A 22,940-nucleotide genomic window follows, 5' to 3' on the forward strand; every position below is an offset into this window, starting at 1 on the left:
TTTCTGAATTTAAAAATATGAATATTTATTTTAATTTTGGGAAGAATATATCTTCCCCAAAATGTCATGATTGATATACAAAGAAATCAAGGCTTTCGAGACACATCAGGGCTGGTGTAGATATGAGACTGTGACAGCATGCACAGGCTTGAGTGGGTCTGTAGAAGTTAGGGCCTTAGAGCTGGGAAGGGAAGTAGATACATGCCCCCATTCCTAACCCAGAGCTATCTCCAGGTATACTCACTTGCAAAGGAAAACTTTCTACAAGGTACCCTCACATGGAGAACAAACCACTCTTAAGCATAGACCACCTGCCCATCAGTAGATGGCCAAATGAACTCAATGGCATAGCTGGGGCCTTGTGCCCACTTATGTATCCTTTGTGTCTATATCACGGCTTCTGTTTTTATGTTTTAGTGGGATTCCTCTGTGTGTGCATGTGCATGTCTTTGAGTCTAAATGCTTTTCTTATGCTTTTTCTTTGTTTCTTTTCCTTGTTTGGGTGTTTTCTCTTACTCTGACTTGTTTGGTTTTGCTTTATCTTATTTTATTATTATTATTTAAATATCTACTTGTTTTCTAAGAGAGACAGAAAGGGCATAGATGTGAATGGGAGGGGAGGTAGAGAGGTATGAGGAAGTGGAGAGAGAAAACCATGACTAGAATACATTATTCAAAAAACTATGTTTAATTAAAAAATATCTTCACCAAATAGCCAGACTGATTCTGAAAGTCATTTTCCAAAGTGACCATCGAGTCAGCTGCCATAAGGCAGTGGTAGCTCTGCCAATCACTCATGGTACTCAGCTTGGAAGACAGCCAGAGTACTCTCAAGAAGGCCCAAGCAATGGAAACAGATGAGGTGCTGATTTGAATATCAAATAACAAATAACAACATGGAAGAAAAATAACAGCTTCATTGATGTGCCAGAGCATCCAAGCATGTGGAGAGGCTATTGGCTCTGTGGAGCTGAGGTATGTGGTACCTTGGGAGGGGAAGAATTATTGGTTCTCTGTGTGGCTCAGTGTTGGTGGGAGAGTGCAGATGCCCTTTGCATCACCTTTAGAGGAGGAACTTATTCCCAGTGGAGCAGCACTAGATCAGGAGCCCCTGGTCTGTTACCACACAGCCTATATTTCAAGGCTCTTTTTATGACTAGCGAAAGATGACCATGGGCAAGCTCCTCACTTCTTTCGCTAAACCTTTTTCTGTTCCATGTCAGGAGTAACATGCACTTACTTGGTATTCTGATATGAATTCAATAAAATGAAGCTGCAAACTGCAATACCTGTGTTACCAATAAAGACAGTATTCACAGATATTATCTCTCATGAGGCATCTAGTTAGCATGTGGGCTCTGGAACTCTACAGCAATTATGGTGCCAGATATACAGTATCTGTGCCAGGTTTAAGAATGTGCCTTTCTTGATCCATCTGTTTGACTATCCCACCATCTACCTTGGCAATAGTTCAGCTCAGCTCCCTCCTGCTCATCCACTCCCACACATATTCCACAGGCTGCACATCTGGCTGTGGTTTCCCTTGGGCCTACGTTCTTGTTAGGTTAGATTATGTGATCTACCCACCAGCAATCTGTTACTCCAGCACAGGGATACACTCATTACCATATTAGGCAGATTATGAATCTCAATAGTCAAGTTTCAACGGTCACTGTGAAACTATATTTGCTCAGCTGAAAAATCTTTACACTAAATGTACTGCCCATTATTTAGCCAGCCATACAGTGGCTATGTGCCATCTTAGCCCTTTCCTGGCTGTTCAACTCCCAGTTAAATACTCTGCTCCTCTGATTCCATAACTTTTTTCACAAGTCTATTCAACTTCTCACCACTCAAATTTTCTTCTTTATAACCTGGAGGTTTCCCTCTCTTATGTTCAGTTTAAATTTCTCCTGGACTCAGAAGTAAGTCCAAACATTTTCAAGATGGATGGCAACTTATCAAGACCATGTTTGTGACAATGTAGGACCACCAATAGGTCATGTGTCTCAACCTGTGGGATTGGAGCCTTAAGTTTGGATAGAAAGATAACAGAATAAGTAGAGGCTCATTTGGGGCTAATGGGACATAAGGCGACCCTAAGCCTTAACAGTTTTAGAAACTGAATCATTTAAATTTCCCAAGCTTCCCATGCAGCCTAACCTACATATTTACCTACCAGACCAAAGCAGAAGATATGTGTTTTGAATCACTCACCCTACCTCTTTGGTGCTAACTTCCACTGAAGTAGAAAGAGAAGGCATTGTTCCTACCTGGGCTGCCATGTTGAAGGGGTTTTACAATGGCCACCAAGTCCTCAACAACACTCAGGAAAGCACAAAGACTAAGGATAAGACAGGCACTAGAATATAGGAGGATGCTAGAAAAAGGTGACACAATGGAAAAGGAAGGAATTACAAAAGTCTAGGGTAATAGAGATGGGTCAGATACTAGAATGATGGGGTGATGCAGGGGTGGAATGATGGAGGAAAGTTGAGCTGTAGAGGGAGATAGAATACTGAGGAATTGAGTTGATAGAGGAAGAGGGATGAGACAGGGAGATGGGGAGATAGGAGGACGGGATGGTGGAAGGAGATGGTATCCTGAAGGTTGATAAAAGGAGGTGGGGTACTGGAAAGCTAGGTTGATAGAGAAAGATGGGATGACAGGAAAAGGTGGAATAATGGAGAGATAGAAAGATGGATGCATGAGGTAATGGAGGAAGGTGGGTCCTGGGAGGGTGGGGTAATGGAGGGAGTTGAGATGATGACATAGTTGGGATACTAGAGGTTAGGGCAATGGAGGGAGGTAGGGTATTGGAGAGAGGTGGGGTACTGAAGAGGAGTAGGGTAATGGAGAGCGTGGGGTACTGAAGTGATGAGGTAATGAAGAGAGGTGATAGAAGAGTGGGCAGATGGAAGGAGCTGGGATACTGGAGATAGGTAGGATACTGATAAAATGCTATAGATATGTATGACATTTAAGTGGTGATGAAGACATCAGTTGGAGCAACTTTGAGATACTGGTATATCTGAACTGAACAGTTATAGCTTTGTCCACATTTATGCAGAGAACCATCATCCTCCACTCTTTAAAATTATCAAAGAATAACAGTAGAAAAACAAAGCCACGATATTACAGATATGTTCAACTTTAAACAGCTCACAGTACTTCCTAGGTTTGATGACTAATGTCTCAATTCCCTGATGGGATTTTAAGCTGTTGAAAATATAAAATGTGTATAATGTTTTGGAAATTCCTATTTCTCTTTGCTAAGTTTGTGAAGGTCTTTGAGGACTATGTAGTCTCAGTCCTCTATGAGGTAACTTGTTTAAAGATTTTATTTTTATTTTTAGTAAAATTGTTGTGGATAGCCCTGGGGTTAATTATATTTCCTGGGGCTATCCACAAGAGACATGTCTCTGTGTGTCTCTGTGTGGGAGTATCAATGTGAGTTCAGTGTCTTTAGCAATAAGAAGAAATCCCATAGAACTGGAGTTACAGGTGGTTGTGAGCCACCGATGACTTAAGTTCTGGGAACTGAACCTGGGTCCTCTGTAAGGGTAATAAGCACTCTTAACCATGAAGCTATTTATCTACCCTCTCTACAAGTCAGACTATATGCCAGAGCACATAAGATAGGACCATCATTTATTTCTTAGACTTTCAGACACTCTGAGAGTTAGAAAGAGGAAGGTAGTCATGACACTGGCCAGACTCAGCAAGGCTGCCAGAGACTTAAGAGCCAGAAACCCCACACTTCCCATACTATGATTCATTCTCAAGGTTGATTTGAATTACACCACATGGGAACTTACGATTAGCTTACCCAGACACCTTGTTTCTGATCCGCTCCAGAGACCATTGGCCAAGCACTCCCGGACGTGGGAGCCCACAAGTGTGTAGCCGGTATTGCAGGTAAAGATGGCAGTGGCTCCATATATAGTGAGCGTCCCTATTTTGTTACCATTTGGGGGAAAGGACAGGCTTCCACAGGATATGACTGGAAGAGAAAAACTGTGTTAGTCCAGGTCTCAGCTATAGCAGAAACCCTGGGTAATAGTTTTTCTAAAAAGCATACAGCAAGGATATCTGCTAGGCTAAGAGATCCAGTCTGCTGGGGCTTGACAGGTCAGTTGTCTCAGTTGGATTTTCCTTCTCTATTGTTTGCAACATAAAACCTCAGATGTCCTAGCATATTACAAAGCCATTGAGGACCCTGCAGTGCCCCACAGTGTTTTCAATATCACAGATTGATAACCATTTCTTCAAAATGGACACAGTGTGTAATGCAGCAACCCACAAGACTATCTACTAAACAAGTGGACTGTCTACTTTCTTTTCTATACCCACCCTACAAATGATGTATTTGTGGGGACACTTACATGTTCCTTCCAGGGATGTGAAGAATGCCCAAACACAGTATGCTGGGTTGAAGTCCAGCACCTTTCACTTTAACCCTAGCACCTAGGTCATTTCTTCCCAGTTATTGGTAGGACCTAAGAGTATCCTTGGCATCTGAGATATGATGTGACATAGTTTCTATGACTTGAAATTAGTCCATTCCTGGAGGTAAATTAATGGTCACCCACAGTAGAAATACTAATGATACCCCCGTGTTTGTATCTCAGATGCATAAATACTTGAGAGCAAAGCCTATTGAATCTTGTAGTAGGAAGAAAAATCCTAAAACCTTCAAGGCTGACTAACCAACAGAGGTTCGCAAGTGTTTAAACAAGATTGGAAGTCTTAGAAAAGCTACCTAAGAGAAAATAAATGCTCAGATCACTTACTAAGCAATGACATGTGCAGGACAAGGTCATGCCAGGAAGTGACAAAAAGACAGAGGTCCTATCTACAATAAATATGCAAGAGATAGGAAGAGAATACAATCATAAGGGAAGTTCTTTGCTCTGCTAGGTGAGCACGGCCAACCTCCTCACAGTCTCTGGTGTCTGATGGGACTGAGGATGACTGAATGTAGTGGAAGTCAATGCTGAAGACTAATTAAGAAACCAAGTCAACAAGGCAGCCAGTATCTTAGTTGTTTTTCGCATTGCTGTGACATGATACCTTAACGAAGCACCTTACAGGAAAGAGATTTATTTTACCTTGCAATTTCATGGTGGGAAAGGCATGGTGCTGTTGAAAGCAGTGGTTACTGCTCCCATGAATGTGTCAGGAGCCTGAGGTATCCTGCTCCCCACTTACCCAACTAACAAAAAAGCAGAAAGAGACATGAACCCTTCAAGGCTTGACCCCTCCAATGAGGGGTCTACTCTCTACTTTCTGCAATAAGGCCATGATTTCTAAAGGCTACACAAACTCCCAAACAGCTTCACCAGCTGGGACCTAAGTATTCAAACAAGTCTGTATACAATCTCCCATGTAAACCACAATGGCCTTGACCCTAGAGGGCTGGTGCATTGATGACTTGGACCCCAGTCAGTGGATCCAATGATTGACATGTAAATGGACCATGAGGACTTTGACCTCATCCTAGAATGAATCCATTGATGGATTAAATGTCATAACAAACTGTTGAAATGTTATAGAGACTAGGGAGAGTGAGCCTGGTTAGAGAGAGGGTACTTTGAAAGACACATCTTATTCCCTTTGAAAGATACACCTTCCTTATGCATGACCCTCTTCTGTTTCTTTCTGCTTTCTGGCAACCTTGGATGAACAACTTTCTTCTTCTGTCCTTCTCTGTAAGGTCTCATCACATTCAGAAACAAATCAATCAAAGTGTACAAGCCACACAGACCCATGGGAACCCCTGCAATTATCACCCAATAGAAATTTTCCCTTTTCAAAATTGCTTTTCTCTTCCAGGTAGTGTGACTCTTGTCCATAATCCCATCCACCATATTGGAGGCTGAAGATAGACAACTACCATAAAGTCCCAGCATCCCTGGGTGAGACCGTGTCTCAAATTATAAAATAAGATTGCTCAAAAACCATTTTCTTGGATTTTTATCACTGTGATTAAAAAAAAAAATTCTAGCACAATGTCAGAGGAAGAAAAATGATATGAGTGTACTCTTGAAATCACCCATCCCTTAGTTCAGCTTCTCTGAGTACAAGGTGTAACTCCCACTCTGTAAACAGGCAGACCTGTTTGCTAGATATGATCTATAGGGGTCACTTGCTCGGAATCAGGAGTCTACCTCCAGACAAAAATCTGTGCTGAGAGAGCCTCCACATTTTTTGGTGTCTGAGAGACTGCTAAGCTAAAACCTTCACAGTGGCAAGTGTGAGCTTTCAGTAATTTGCTAGCATGTACCATATCAAATGTCAATGGATTCAAGAGGGATTTAGGTTTTTATAATTTGCTGTGAACTTTTCTCTAAGCCTTTTCCCAAACACTGTGTGAACCCTACCTTGAACTGTGATATTTAGCAATTCATGTTGAAACTTCAGTGCTTATCGGGGATATGTTCAATGACAAGGCTGGACCAGTTTCCTAGCTGAGAGCTCTGCAGACCTTTATCGAAAGAGCAGAGTGAAGATGCGCATAGGATTCTATCCTCTCAGCCTTGGCTCACACATCCCAGTGAGGAGACTATTTAAAGTCTATCCTCTAATGAGGCTCATTAGATCACAAGCAACTAACAGAACAACCACTGAGCTTCTGGGCAGCTGGATAATGGGATTCTAAGCCTAGAGTTTCTCTTGGCTGCAAACCCTGCTCTTTAGTAAGGGTGGCAGAGCAACTTGGAAGAGCCTAATTGGGGAGTCCATCAGCACTAAAAATAACCTTGTCACAAAACAAGCAGAAAGCCTATCTCTATGCTAGCCTCCCTCCTGGTCTCCAAAAATGGATTCATTAGCTGTGCTTTTCCCCTACCACTCAAAACATGGCCACACTCACAAGTCACTCCACTCTCAGGACCCATGTGGTGTCTTTGCACAGCAAAGGTGCTAAGTTGAGGGTACCCAGAGGATACCCTGTGAGGGCTCTCTGGATGCTATTCTCCTACCATAGCGGTGGGTGACAAGCCACTCCTCAGAGGCAAGCTTCTTTTTCCTTCCCTCTAGAATTCACAGGGAGATCTACTTTGAAGCAGTAGTCTGATAGCACCTGTTTTCTCATACCACGAGGGCAGCGTTCCTGTCAGCAGCATGGACCCTTATAAACAATCTTTGATATTGATGCTTTCTACTGCTACAGTCAATAGGGCTCCACCATCATGTGCAGCACATGGTAACCATGAGCAAGCAAGAGCTCTACACTCTGCTGGGTGTGAGAAGAGGCAAGACATGCACAGAGATGGTTGTAAACACATGAAGGAGTGGTGTGGACTACAGCCTGAGGTACTATGTAAGACCTACAGGACGACACCTATGATCTGTAGTTGGGTGTAAGTCTGAAGGCCTCATCCAAAATGAGGGTGCGCTTGACAGAATCAGCTGCCTGTACAGCCGTGAGCAGATACTAGAGCTACTGATGAGTCTCTCATTTTCAAGTCAAGGTATACAATGTCCACTCAAATAATAGAGTAACAGTGGTCCTCAAGCAGGAGAATGGAATGCCTGTGCTGATTTTTGTGGACAGACCTCTGGCGTTGTGCTTAGCCATCAGTCCATACATGCCTCTGGCTAGCAACCAGAAACCACAGAGGCCACGCTGCACCTCAGTTGGGTGAAGACCTGCTTTCAGAAAACTTGGAATTAATAGTTAGGCAACAGGGAACATGCATGGTATTCTCTGTATACATTTTTAAAGGTCTAGTTTGGCTCTTTATGTATACATAAATTTTAAAATGTAAGGATTTCTGCTTCATGGATCTCCACACCAGACATGTCTCTTGCTTTTAAATATAAACAATATGAAGTGTGAGAGAAATCATGCTGGATTCCCCATTGCGTGGATATTTTGTCTGCAGAGGGAGGAGTCCAGTGGGAAGATTTCCTTCTCCTGTGCTGTGGACCCACAGGGACCCTGAGACCTTAGAACCTCTTGGAGTGATAATGTCAACCCCCACCCCAACCCCAACCCAAAGAAGCTGGAGAACTTAGCTGTACTCAGGGAGCTGTGATGTACTAGGGGGTGGTTGAGGGTCTGTATTTCCTCTGTGTTAAATGGCCAGCAAACCAGGAAACTTATCACCCTGGATCCCGAACAGATACATCATAGAAAATAGTAGGTTCCCTTCACATCTCATTGCCTGACCATTCTGAGATAAGCCACAGGTAACTAAAACCTTATAAATTACAGTTCCAGCCCTACACTAACGGTTTCCATGGCAACACATTTGAAGATACTGCTGATTCTGTCCCAGCATTTATGAAAAGCAATAGTTTCTTCTATAGGGATGTAGTCACAGGCTAGAAAACTGGGCTTAGAAAAAAAATGTGTCATTTTAAGTATGTTTAATTGAGAAATTGAGTGGTGTTTGAGCTTTCTAGGGTTATCATGCTCCCATTTCAAAGAAAAGTATACTGTTACCAGTATTGATCTTTTATTTTATTTTTTTCTGGGTATGTATGGATAAAATAGAAATCATGAAAAAATAAAGTAAATATCAGTTACAATAAATTACAACTTCATAAGAAATAATGAACTAACACATTCACTGATTTCTGTGGATTCTAGAAAATGAACATGTAATGCCCTAATTTCTTTCTTTTTCTTCACTTTTGGAAGGGTCAGACCTGGGACTCCTTTAATCCTTCTCGGTGGCCTATTTACTCTGCTTATTCTGAGAGATGAGATTTTTTTTTTTGTCTGACTTAATTTCCTAATTTGTTATAAAGAGAAGTACTGTTAGATACTGAACTAAAGCTGACTGTGGAGGATAACTGGTAACATGAATATTCATGAGGGCACAAGGGAAAAGTGGGAGGGAGACTGGAGACAAAAGCTGACTGAGCATGCTCATTTCTGTTCCTGCGTCTCTTCCAAGCTCTGCGTCTGAAATGAGATTTGAACACTATGCTCATCATAACATAACATAACATAACATAACATATGCTCATCATAAATAGCTTCTCCAAAATACAGCCCAAGACTACAGAAGTCCCTGGTATCTTTTCAGAGTAAACAGACAGCCCTCTATTCAGTCCCTAGACTTCAAACTACCTGATTATCTTTTAACTCCACTGAAATAGCATAATTAAAGTCATTCTGAGCAAGGATGGAAGGCCCAGCCACATCCATGCGGCCTCATCCCATAGAGACTCAAAAGAACACTCATCTCACAAGCTATTGTTATGCTTGAAAAAAAAAACTTTATTGTTAATAAAAGTATACTATTTATATTAGTATGAAAGAGACTTGCTATCATTTTATGTAAATTAATATCCATTTATATCTTCTCAGTTTTCATCAAAATTATTTAAATGTTTTCAAATAATTTGCTATTTCAATTTGTAACATAGGAAAAGAAGATTTCAAGAAATCTTCAAGCTTTTCCCCCTGGCTACAAACCCTCTGGGTAATGGCCAGTGTAGTGCTTTATTTAGTCTTTAGGTTCTGAGCCAGTTCACTTTTGGTTTCCTGGGTGAGATTGACAGGCTAAGGCTAGACTGGAAGGGTGAGCCCTTTAAAAAGGCCACCTGGTTCCTGTCTTCTGAGAGATGGAAACCATGAAGCTGGAGAGGGTGAAGGACACAGGTTAGAATCTGAGAGTGGATCCCATTACCTGAGATTGTACATTGAGAACCAGCCATAATCACAAGGTCCATGTTCTGCCTATGAATGTGAGCAGACAGTCAGTGAAGACATGTGAAGACAGGACTCTAGTAGCTTCCAGAAGGCAGCTCTGGAAGGCCCCAGGCAGGAAGACACAAAACCTATGGGTCCATCTAATGTTACATGCTACACCTATGAGTGTATCCCATGTCACATGAAGAACCTGTGTGCCTATGAAATGTCAGACAGTGAAGACCCTGTGGCTCCATCCAATGTTACAAGCAGAATCTGTATGCATATGCAGAAGCTGTGGGCCTATCTAATGTCAGACACAGAACCTGAGGGCCCATCTGTGCTACATGGAGCTAATGTATTTGGGATAAGTGTTTTCCCATCTACAGATGCAACTCCTCAGGAATTACTGGCTGCACTGTAACCTTGACAACAGTTGTTTCTGAAGTTAGGAATCCTTTCCACAAGGGCCTGTGGGAAGAGGCTGGAGAATATTCTGAACTCCTGGGTGTCATTTTCAAAGCATTAGCAACAGCAAACAAGGTCTAGAATGCTAGACAACAGCACCATAACCCGCCACAATAAGTCAGGAGTGTCTGTTCTGATGCATCTATATTTCTGAAAAGGAGTTTCTAAAAATTAGCAAGCCTTTTTCCAATGAAAAAAATGATTTCAAGATGCATAAATAGAAAAAATTGAGAATAACTATGGTAGCTTGAATGAGAATGGCCTTCACAGGCTCATAGATTTAAGTATTTGGTACCCAGTTGGTGAAACTGGTTGGGAAAGATTAGGAAGTGTGGCCTGATTTGGGGACTTATATCACTAGGGTGGGCTTTGAAGTTTCAAAAGCACATGGCATTCCTGGTGACCTTTCTGTCTCCTACTTGACTATCAGGATGTGAGCTCTCAACTGCTGAACCAGTGCCATACTTTTGTTCCACAGTCCTGAGTAGTAACCTACAGACCCCCTAAGCCTGATTAAAGTTCTTTTATAAGTTGCCTTATTCATGGGACCTCCTCACAGTAAAAGAAAAGTGACCAAGACAGCAGTATCCATCTTTTCAGGTAAGAGAGAACTTTCAGTGGAGTCATAAGAATAAGCACATAGCTCCCGGTGAACTCTCCAGTCCTGAGCCCTGCTTTGTCTTTCTCAAACATAGATTTCCATCTCCAAACCACTCTCCCAGGGCAATCTGGATGCTTGAACAATGTATGCGTAAACATCCTGTTTTTGTAAGACAGCAAGGGTATCAGAGATGTGGGAGAGACAAGATGATGTCATTGCAAAGGGGCTGTCCTTGCCAAGACAGACAACCTGAAATCCAGACCGGAATAATCCATCTAAAGCAAGGCATACTTTCAGGTGGATTCTACTGATTCTAGAAAAATATGTCTATGCTTCTATGGTAACATGCAAAAGAGACACATTGCAGCATGTGGTGCAGAGCTCATACCCAGTCACATGTGATAGTAAGCAGTCACCAGCACACACAGTATATATGTACAGGGTCAGAAGGTAGGTACAGTTGATACGTGGCTCAGGTCACACCAGATGAAGTTAAAGATCAAAGGTGTTTGTGTGTGTCAGGACGATTGATTTCCAGAACCTCAGGACAAGCGCAGCACCGGAATATCAGGACCTGGTTCCACGTTCTTTCCTAGTAAGGGGACCTTGCTGCTTCCGGGTTGGGTTCAAGGATCGGTAAAGCCCCAAGTTTGCAAAGACTCACTTGTAGGTGTAAAGCATTCTGGAAATGCAGCTCTAAGCTGTGGCATCAAGATGACCCTGCTTACCAAGGTTTGAACATAGGCTGAGAGGGCTACATCAGGCAGCCTTGGAATCAGGTATAGGAGAGTATGTGGAGCCTGCTGCATCTACAGAAGCCCCCCACAAACCCCTTAAGAAGGCCAAAGCCTGTTATGTCAAAGCCTCTGTCCTTGTCCCTTCTTGACAGCCCTAGTTCTGGGCTCCCAAATCACCAAGAGGCTCTAAGGATATGGCTGAGTGGCATAAATGTGGGACAAATATATCAGGACAATGGTGGGGAAATTAACTATGAGCTCCTGCCCGGGCATTGGACACCATCAGAAGGAGTCATCCAAGCCACCAGGAACCATTACAGCCAAACTGAGAGTAGCTTTGAGAAAGGTGTCCTCGTATTTAGGACTTGAATGTCTCATGCCACCACCCTCCCTTACTTATCTCTAGGTTCCTGGGAAGAGCTTGTCTTACATGAAGAATTAGCATTGGCTGTATTAAAAGTTGAACTGAAGTTATTATGTAAAGCACCTAATCACACATGCCTTTGTTTCTCTCTCTTTATTCTGCTTCCATTCTTCCTGCATTGTGTACTGCATAAATCTCACCCAGTCCGACTGCGTGTTTCAGTGTTTGATAATTTCCTGTCAACAATTGGTGGAGATTGGATATCAGAGGTGTATAAATCAAAAGGCACGCTGAACAATGTCAGCTTTGTCTCGTGTTCTTACTTATTCATATTTAACCGTTCATCATGCACCTGAGAGTATAATCATCTCCCTTTGCTAGACTGCCATTATGGAGGACAGATTCCTTCAGCATAAATACTATTTCCCAAGATCCTGATGAGAAGTTTGTCAGGGCTGTCATGCAGAAGAATAGCCAGCTCTTCAAACATGTGCTTTTATTTGTGTTTAAGCTCAGATGTGACATAATTTGACTATTCTAATATTCTGAAGTTTATAAAATACTGTCATTAAGAAAGGAGCAGAGTAATAGATATTTGATCCTGCAATGCCTGTTTGAGCTTGACATGTTAACACAGGGCTCTGCTTTAGTCAGCAGGATTATGATGGAGTCTTCATAGGTGGCCCCATTGATGCTGTGTCCTGGAGTTCTGCACCCTGTATTTGAGAGGGCCTGCTACCACTTACCTTTACATCTGGGTCTGTCTTCCTCAGTGCTCCAGGTCCCATTGGCTTGACACTGCAAGAGCCTCTGACCCTGCAAGAAGTAGCCGGGGCTGCAGCTGAGGAGAACTTGAGCTCCGTATTCATTCAGTGATCCTGAAACCAGCCTCCAGAGCACGTGCTCTGACAGCTGGCCTTCGATGCTGGGGCAGGGCACCGCTGCGAGAGAAACACCTCAGTGTCAGTATGGCTTTCCGACAGCTCTGACTGTCATTGCTTTTAGAAGGTAGGGGCTGCTGGGGTAAGAAGCTCATTGTTCTGTGTGACCTGGATGCCCTCAACTCTTACTTCACGACTTCTCTGTTTCCACATAATCATTCTGGAGGCATTCTGGGATTTCAGCCTGGGAGCTACTGTCTTGTTACAGAAGTGGAGGGGATCTTGTGGTCAGACTGAGGTATAATTAATCATAGAAAATAATTCCTTTCCTGTTTGTCACATACATGTGCACATATGCACTCATTCATACATGGGTTCATGAGCACACCACTGTCTTCATACATGTACACTTAAATATACATACACATGTGGAAACACACATGCATATTCACATGTACGCACATGTGAATATATATGCACAAATGTACACATGTGAAAATATGCACACAATATAGATTCATATGACTAGGTTTGCAAGCATATGAAAATAGTTAGGCATGCTATGTTATTACTGTAGAAAACATGATTATTATTATAATTTAAAGGAAGGACTTCCCATGCTTCAAGGCAGTAAAGACTTTTGAGCGCAGAGCCATGAGATCAGCTGCAGTATCAGTACTGTAGGCTCAGATGCAGCCCCAGGACAGCAGACTCCAGAGAACTTTGGAGGCTATGCAAGTACAGGTTTGTTTATGAAAGTATGAAAGGTATCTTAAATGAGTTTTACAAGTTAGAAAGAAGCAAGAACCACAGCGTTAAGCACAAAGCTTCCATAGTTGATATCTGTCACTGTCAGCTGGTTACCCACACAACTGAAGGGCCCAGCTTGGTCAGTCTTGAGCTCAAAAACAATAGCTGGAGAAATTGTAGCTTTCCTGGAGTGATAATAATAAAATGTATTTTGCTTTTAAATTTTGTTCGCACTCATTCTAATTGAATCTGCTGTGTGAAACGTTATAAAATCTCTCTTCTTCCTATGGTGACTTCCAGCTCTATCTTCAAATAAACTACAAAGAAAGGATATTTAAGAGCAAAAACAATGAGGTTAAAAAAAATAAGAAGGACAATTTGGTAATTTAAAAGCAATCTAAAGTTTATGTCTTTTAGATGTTTGTAGATTCAGCAGCTATCCTCTATGTCCATGGATATATGAATGGTTTGCTTAACAGTCGAAATTATGTCTTTCTGTATGTTTAGCTATGTCCATAAAATCTTCAGCCATAGGAAGTCTGAACACAGTGAAGTGTGGCAGGAGCCATTCTCTTTGCCAGTATGTGCTTCAGGAAATAACTCCAGCTTTCTAATCTTCGGATCTATCACAAACTCTAATTCTGGGGAGGGTCGGGCATTGGCTCAAAGTGGAAGGGCAGTTTTCCTCTGGCTAATTCCATTCTTAGCACCAATCCTACATGTCCTGCTTCTTTGTGAAAACAGTGTTTGTTTCCCTCTTTTGTCTTCTAATTTAGTTGTTTATTTGTGTCTCTTGCCCTCTGATTGGTGACAAGTTTTTTTGGGTTTTGTTTGTTTGGTTGGTTGGTTTTGGTTTTTCAAGACAGGGTTTCTCTGTATAGTCCTGGCTGTCCAGGAACTCACTCTGTAGACCAGGCTGGCCTTGAACTCAGAAATCCTCCTGCCTCTGCCTCCCTGGAGTGCTGGGATTAAAGGCTTGCACCATCACACCCGGCGACAAGTTTATTTTTACTGTAACCACTAGGTCCTCTATGCCTTTTCATAGTTTTTTCCAAGGTAAAACTGAAGATAAGCTAGTTTTCCTCTCACAGAGGCTATTCTCCCTGAGACCATAGATAGCCATGAATAGCATTCTATGTGTACAATAGTCAAATGCAGTCTGTAAATATTGCAGGGGAGCCATTAATGATGATTCCTAGTGATAAAAAAATAAATAAAAATTACACAGCATGCTGTCTGGAGTTGTGTGAGTGGCCTCTGTCTTGAACGTTACAACACACACTAGCACTCTGGGGTAGGGGGTGGGAGGGTGGGAGGGGAGCACAAATGAATGAGAATCATCACTCAGAAGGAAACCTGAAGACCTGAGTGGGCATGAAAAGCAAAGTCCATCCTGTCTTTAGTGTGCTGCTGGAAGAGCTCAGGCTTTCAGAAACTGCTTCTGCTGTGGTTTTTATGTTTTCAATGCTGATCTGTAGGCAGACTATGCAAAGCACGAATCGCTCACAGTTGTATCTGAACAATCCATGGCACACTTTAGGTGGTGAAATCCTGAGTCATACAGTCTGGATGGTGGAAAGTTCCCAAGTGTAATGGTGGAGGAGGCAGGATCTGTGAGTTTGCCTATCTACATCTGCATCCCTGCAGGGAGGAGCTGTTCCCATACACATGGGTTATGATGAGATGACATGTACAGCTCTTCTGTCTATGTGCACCCCAAGTGTCATGTCGCATGCCATGAATATGGAAAAGAAAGAATAACTTAAGTAAGGAATTGGAAACAAATCCCTCAAAGACATCCTTGCTCATAAACTCGATATTTAATAATGTGTATCTTAAGGGCCATGTTTTCTGGTTCTCAGTAACTGTTCAGGAAGCTTTTCACCATCCTGTCACCGTGGGAATACGCAAGGTCACCTTTCCCCAGCACGCTGTTCTAGCAGTCATACGTCAGCAGAATTTTAAGCAAGTGGAGGTGAAAGATCCAACGTGTAGTGCAGAGGTGAGAGACACATGTCTGCTTTTAGGTGTGATAGTGAATAACTCATGGAGCTGACTATTTTATTAACGTCTATTCCTGACGTTAGACCCAAAGGATGAACAGGGCAAAACAACACTGAGAAACTTGTAGGATAGAGCAGTCCAGGGCGTTCAGGTGAGAACTGGATCAAAAGTGAGAACCTCTGGAAACAAAGAATACACTTCGGCTCATAGCCTTGAGGGTTGAGGGAGATGAAGCAGGGCAGCAGGGGCTTGAGTCTCAAGTTACCTGAGTGACACGTGAAAATGTGTCCCTCACTGGAGGATTAAAGTCAAGCGATATCCAGAGGTACCAGAAGTGGCCATATGTCGTGGTTTTCAAGAAAACATGAGTTTATACTGATGGAAATGCATTAGAGTGGGTTCTTTCTGCTGCTAGTTACCTGAACCTCCAGATGGATACTTAGAGGACAGTTACTGCCTAGATGTGTAACTCATTTTGTATCAGTGTCATCTCCATCAACAACATGATCCTCACTATCAGTCACCCCCATTACTCCCATAACCATGAGTACACCATCATCACCATCACCACCATCTCCATCATCATCATCATCATCTTTATTATTATTATTATTTACATTTCACAAACAAGGCAGTCAAGGCTCAGTCAACCCAGGCAAGAATTCCCTCCTGTGTAGGGAGTTCTCCCAGAGTCTCTCTGATTTATACTTTTCTTGTCAACACAAAAAGCAAAATCCATTCCATTAATTACTCTAAGTAGATAGTAGGCAAAACCTTCATACATTTATCATGAAGGATATAAATACCACAACAGACAAATACCAAAAAAAAAAAAAAACAAAACAAAGTCTTTGAAGGGAGATACAAATATTATTTGTTATATCTGAGGACTACAGGAAAACAAGTCTATGTCATCATGAATGTAGTCAGTACGTAGTGTTGACAACTGACTAAAGTTTCATGGTTGATTCTATGTTAGTTAAATATGCTGCAACTTAAGCCGGGCGTGGTGGCGCACGCCTTTAATCCCAGCACTTGGGAGGCAGAGGCAGGCGGATTTCTGAGTTCGAGGCCAGCCTGGTCTACAAAGTGAGTTCCAGGACAGCCAGGGCTATACAGAGAAACCCTGCCTCGAAAAACCAAAAAAAAAAAAAAAAAAAAAAAAAAAATGCTGCAACTTGTAGAGTGTGCAAGGTTGTTCACAAACCTGACATTTCTTCTGTTTGTACTTTTGCAGGAATATAGGCTCCCTTCTAATACACAAATAAAACAACCACCATAGGATTTTTTTTCCCCTTTTAACCAAGGGAACATTCATAGTAGTCCATCCCAACAGACTTGACATGGTGTATGCCACTCACTGTTGACATGGTTGACACAATTTTTGTACCAAAACATAACTGTACTTCTTAAACTAAGAGTTGAAATCACAAATTATGGGTAGTCATTATACAACAAACATATTTTCCCAACATCTGAATCTCAAGGAGGCAGAGAAGACACTTGCATTTGATCTGGGAAATCTTAGCTTACATTAAAATAAATAGGGTTGTTTTATTTGCCTATCTATCTATCTATCTATCTATCTATCTATCTATCTATCTATCTATCTATCTAAATATCTATCTATCATCTGTGTGTGCTCAGGCACTCAGGTGAGTGTGTCTGTCTGTATGCCACAGAATGCAGGTATCATTAGAGTCCAGAAAAAGTCCAGAAAAAGCTGGAGTTATAGGTGGTTTGAGCCAATCAACATGGGTGCTGGGAACTAAACTTGGGACTTCTGACAAAGTGGTATGTGTTATCAGTTTTTGAGCTATTTCTAACCCCTGGCTGTCAGTTTTGTGGAGAGAGAACCTGGTTTCTTATTGACGCTTTGAGCCAGGGACAAAGCAGCAAAGCCAGCCAGCTGTTCTTTCCTTGGAGGCCTTCATACTATGATGAGGCTGCTACCAGAAATACAAAGCATCCTCTTTGGTAGTATTTGGTCCTTATCAGGAATCTTCCCTGTTGTCAAATCATCCCAGAAGTGTGGAGTATAATTGCCTTTTTATTTTCTTTTAGGGGTTTCACCACATCATGCTCATGTGGCAAAGTTTGTCTTATTACCACATTTAGTTGGAGCATGTTTAATTAGATTTGTAAAATTATGATTAGATACCTTTGGAGTGAAATAATTTAATCATCCCTTCCTTCACACTCACAGTTGAAGCAGAGTCTTTGCAGAGCATCAGCAGCCTGCACTGATGAGTGTGAGGGGAAATGGGCGGAGCAGTGGAACTTCAGAAGAAGCAAGACCACTAGGTCGGGAAATAATCAACTGATTGAAGTTATGATTGCTCTTTTAAGTCCTTTGTCTTGTGGTTCATCTAGGTAATTCTCAGTGAGAATGTTTTTACAAGAGCGGTGGATTTAGGGGGAAGACCTTCTTTGGGGCTTTTATAGCATTTATATTGTTATTATGAGACCTTGGCATGTGGTCTTTCTTCATTGACATGTGTCTGATATGCACAGGCTGCCCTGTTAAATGGAAGCTTGACTTTATTGCTTTTTCTCAAGCTTGGCTGCTTTCAGATAAGATTAGAGGTGTTGGTAGGTTAGTCTTCCTGGCGTTCTCTGTTGATTTTGGGGAAATGGGGTGGGGAGATTCCAGTGTGTGGTGAATGGAAAGCTGAGCTTTGCTGAGGAGGGATGCAGGCACCTTTGCAGCTAAGCTCTTCTTTTTACTCACTGTCCATCTGGTTTATAGCAGAGTCAAGTTTAAACGTCCTGGATATAATTCCTGAGACTAGCTGTCCAGACAGACAGTAAATAAATGCCTGTTTTTTTAAAAAAAAAACATTAGTTTTGTTGCTGCTATCCTGTGTCAGCCCTAGAGCAAACACAAGTAACTGAGTCTAAAGTAGCCTTCAGTCTGGGTAATGATGACAGAGCCACCCGTAGTCTCAGTTCCTGGATACACAACTCTATTGGTTTTACAAAGGACTCTAGAAAGGAATGAGTTTCCTTAGGAGGTTCTTGTCCTCAGAAGAGCTCGAAGGCCCTAGAGGACTAGGTTCTCCTTTTCTTTCGCCTAACACAGATGTTGGTGAAATGAATTACCCAGGAATGGGGTGGGGTGGATCTTTGTCCTGCTTTGCAGGGTGGCTGTCAGATTCTGACTTGTCCCCTCATGCTTCTCTGTCTACTGTTTAAACGTGATAGGGCAAGCCCATGGCCACTGCTGCAGGTGCTGACTGATACATAGAAGACTTGCTCCCCTCTGGTCTTCAGATACCTTCTTGTCTCCTGCCCAGTGACTCCCCCACAGTGCGAAGGCAGCCACGTTCTCCATCAGTGTGTAACTAGAAGTTCACCTTTGTGCCCAGGACTAGTCCTAGTTTTCATAGGATTTTAACTGTTCACAGTAACAGGGGAAAGAACGTGATAATCCAGTAGGTTTACATTTTAAGTACAAATAGTGTCATGAAAAAGACTGGTTGAATGTGACACATGTCTCTTCTGTGTTTCTGAATGTCTGTGTACCACATGTGTGCAGAAGCCTTTGGAGTCTAGAAAAGGGTGCTGGATCTCTCTGGATCTAGAGTAAGAAATGGTGGTGAGCCTTCTGGTGAGACTTGACTTTGCTTTTCTGTCCTGATAAGGATTTTGCATAAACTTGTGTACATTTTTATCCAGAGTTTAAAATTTTAACATAACCAAAATATACAAAAAGACAAAAGAAAACAAATTCTGTAATTTAAGGTCAAGTAAATATTTGTTACTAAAATATCATTAAAGCAAAAATAATGTTATATATTTTTAAGTTTTCAAATACTAGAAGGGCAAGTTAGATCCAGATGAAAAATTTTAATATGTCAGTGACAAAATTCTTGCTGTATAAATTTATGTTTGAAAAAATAAATGCATTTATGTTCACATGTACATGTGTATATATACATATGTGTATATGTGTGCTTATACATGAGTATTCACATGTGTGTAGGCATGTGTGTGTAACTTTTGTTAAACTTGGCTTCTCAGCATGACTTTCTACCATTTAAGTCTATATTTTACACTGTATTCAAACTTTTCATGCTTGAATAATTTTTCTTTCCAAAATATTTATTAATTTTAATTAAAGTATAATTATATCATTTCCCCCTTCCCTTTACTCACTCATGTTTGACTCATGCAAGGATATTACTATGGACTGAAAATAGCTTCCTAGATGTCTTACTCCACATTACAAATGAAATTGGCGTTTCCCTTGGCAGCCCATGATATGCATAAGGAGTGCATAATAAATAACACAGATGAAACAATGCCTCTTATTTCAAAGCCCTCAAACATGTGAGAAATGGAGGCCAGAACTCCCATTGCTTCACATTTCACACTTTACATTGAGTGTTGTTGAGCTCAAGGTCAGGGTCTTGAGTATCTCCCATACTTAAGATGGCAGTCAGAATAAGGTGTGACGAGGTAAGTTACATGTTATAGATTGTGATGGGATTCACAGAATTTCCTGGGCTAACATCCAGGGTTACACAGCTCTTTTTAAGTGGTGGGAGTTGTCTCTGTGGGAGTTGTTTGTATTCTTAGGATAAAAGAGAGCAGGTCTTCACAACACTGGGAAGGGATTCTGGAAGTTAAATTCACCCAGGCTCTCAGTGAATGCAGGTCAAAGTGAAGACTCAGACATGCAATCAGACGTGACCACTTACGTTTGCATGTGGGTGGCTTTCCTCTGTTGCTCCACAGGCCATCTTCTTGACATACAGTGGTGGCTTCCTGACTGGCATCCAGCTTGAAGCCTTCATTACATTCATAAGTCACTTTACTGTCTAAGGTGAACTCATTGCCCGTGAATGAGCCATTTCCTGGAGCCTCTGGAATTCCACAGGACACAGCTGAAAGGATAAGGAAGAAAACCATGCTTATCCTCACAAGACTGTGTTAAAATTTGTCATTATGTTTCAACTCAGAGACAGAGTTACTAATCATGTTCTTCATGTCTGTCAAAAGTACACACATTTTCAGAATTTTAAGGATGCAAAATATTCATGAGAAACAGTGGAAGACTTATTGAAGTGGTAGAAAACAGTTCAGTGTCAAACACTGTATCTGAGAGATACTGGAGGGTCTGGGTGATGACTTTCACTTAGACACAGGCTAGTCACAGTCGGCATGATTGTTTTGTTGTGTGTTCAAGTACCAATCACACATTCTACCTTGGGTGACTGTAGAGAGAAGGACAGGTGTAGGCCACTTCTTTACCATCATCAAGACCCGCAGGAATTAGGCATGAATGTGCAGCTGCCCACCTCCCTTTCCTCTCCACTTTTCCCAACTTCTCTTCTTCAACACATAGCTTCTTGTAAAAGATGCTGTGCTTTGCCTGGCAGACCCTTCGCCGGCTCCTGTGTTGGGAATGTGATCTCCATTGTATCTATTGTAGAAGCAAGGTGTAAGAACTTTAAGAGCTGGGGGCCTCTGGAGGTTCTCATCCTGAAAGCAATTGTCTTCTCCTGGGACCCAGGGTAGTTCTCATGAGCTAACAAAGCTGTTGAAAGAGCAAGTCAGGTTCCTCTAACTTCCCTGGCTTCTTGATTCATCATAGGATCAACTTTTCTCAAACAAGCTCCCACCGTGATGCTTCCTGATGTGCAGGGGATTCTCACCAGTGATGACCCTACTCCATGCCACTTTTAGAAGTCCAGAACTGTGAGCAAGAGGGATGCTTTTTCCCACAAATTACTTAGCCTTGCAAATGTTGCTATATGAATACAAAGGAAGCTTGTACCAAGGTAAATGGCTTGCTCAAGCTCAGCGGTGCATCCAAATCAAAGCTAAGAACTTCTAAGTAATCTGGAAAATTAACCTGACCAAGTTATCTTCTGACCATCACACACACACACACACACACACACACACACACACACACACACACACACGCTCACAGGAAAAAATAAATGAATGTTTATTTTTAGATGTCAAGCTTGTAGAAAATTCAAGCTCTACTATTTCTCATGTGTTGGCTTTTGTTTCTTTTTGATACCTTCATACACATGCACAGTATGCTAGATGTCTACCCTACTACACTCTCATACCCCCTCTCCTCCCATGCCTACTGAAACCTTTCTTCATGGACAGCCCCAATTTCTTCTACCTTCCCCCTCCCTCTACCTCCTCCTCTACTCCTCTTCTTTTCCTCCTCCTCTTCCTCCCTTACCCCCTCCTTCTTCTTTTTCTGATTTGGGGGTTTGGAAATACTGTGTTTAATTGGAGTTGGCAAGACTAAATAAGGAGATCTTTACTGGCAAGAACACTTGCCACTGGCAACACTACTAAGGAAAATAATTTTCTTTCTCATAGTAACCATGAACTGCCAAAAGATTTTCAGAAAACAACAGGGCCTTGTCAACTCCTCTTCGGTCCATTGTAGCATATACTGTAGGACTCAGTGCTGTGCAGGTCTTATGCATGAAGCCTGAGCTGCTGTGAGTTCAATGGCCCCACCATGTATAGAAGACAATGTCTCCCAGAATACCTCCCTTCTCTACAGCGCTAATGTTCTTCCTGACCTCCATTTCATAAACTCAACCCTCTGAAATATCTGCTGCATGTAATATAATATTAACTCATAACAAATGTCATGCTGATGTGTAACCATTATTTTGGGGAAAGTGTTCAAAATAGCAAACAATAACTGCAGTGTTTCCCAAACCACTGTTCTCTGTCCAACAAACTTACCAGTAGAAAAGCTATCCACCGGAAGCCTATTTGGCCTTTGAAAACTGATCATCTTTAGTGAATCTAGAACATGTCATGGATTTTGTCTTTTTTAAAAAGTTCTTTGTATCCCATTATGTTGCCATGTCTCCATTCTCCACTATATAGCTCCATTTCTTCCAGGTAACCACGCATCTATCTCTCAAAACCTAATGTCCCCCCCCCAACTTAACTACGTACACTGTGCCCAGTCTCCACTTCCTGTAAGATTCTTACTTGAGGGCAAGCATGGAATGAAATGACATCTCCTGCAGGTTAAGTGGGAAAGATAACATCCCACAAGCTCATAGGAAACACTCATAAAAGGGGCTTTTACCCAGGGGGCCAAGTCAGACAGGCTTACAGATGATTCTGTTCAACCTAAAATCTTTCAAAGGAAAGTGAACTCTGCTTTGGAGGACTCTGGAGAATCTTTCCTACATGGTCTGCTCAGTAATGAGCAGTCTGCTTCGAGACTTGAAGTACAGTTTCTATCCCCAGGAGAGCGTTCATTAAAGGAGCTGGGGTGAGGGCCACTGCTGACTCTCCAGCCTTCAGTGAGTTACTTCCTGTGATTCTTTGCTCTGTTCAACCCATGGGATTATATGTCTAAGACTCTGAACTTAAGCCAGCATTGTCTTCCATATTTAAACCACTAGTTAAAAATAAATGTTCCTACTCTATTGCTCTCCTGAAAAGACCTGCCACTGATTCACAATTCACTGAGAGGAACATC

General features: G+C 41.9%; 1 protein-coding gene across 1 annotated transcript in view; it reads right to left on the reverse strand.

Moving 5' to 3' along the window:
* The window catches only part of Csmd1 (CUB and Sushi multiple domains 1), a 1,626,901-nt gene that overhangs the window by 50,423 nt on the left and 1,553,538 nt on the right, over positions 1-22,940 (reverse strand). Inside the window, exons 50-52 of the mRNA XM_085844142.1 lie at positions 20,158-20,343; positions 12,566-12,760; positions 3,830-4,003 (exon numbers count right to left, since the gene is read on the reverse strand). Coding sequence (XP_085700268.1) covers positions 3,830-4,003; positions 12,566-12,760; positions 20,158-20,343 — 555 coding nt within the window. The remainder of the gene's footprint in view (positions 1-3,829; positions 4,004-12,565; positions 12,761-20,157; positions 20,344-22,940) is intronic.

This window comes from Mus caroli, unplaced genomic scaffold, assembly GCF_978045245.1.
Source record: "Mus caroli unplaced genomic scaffold, Mus_caroli_1 scaffold_10, whole genome shotgun sequence".
Lineage (NCBI taxonomy): Eukaryota > Metazoa > Chordata > Mammalia > Rodentia > Muridae > Mus > Mus caroli.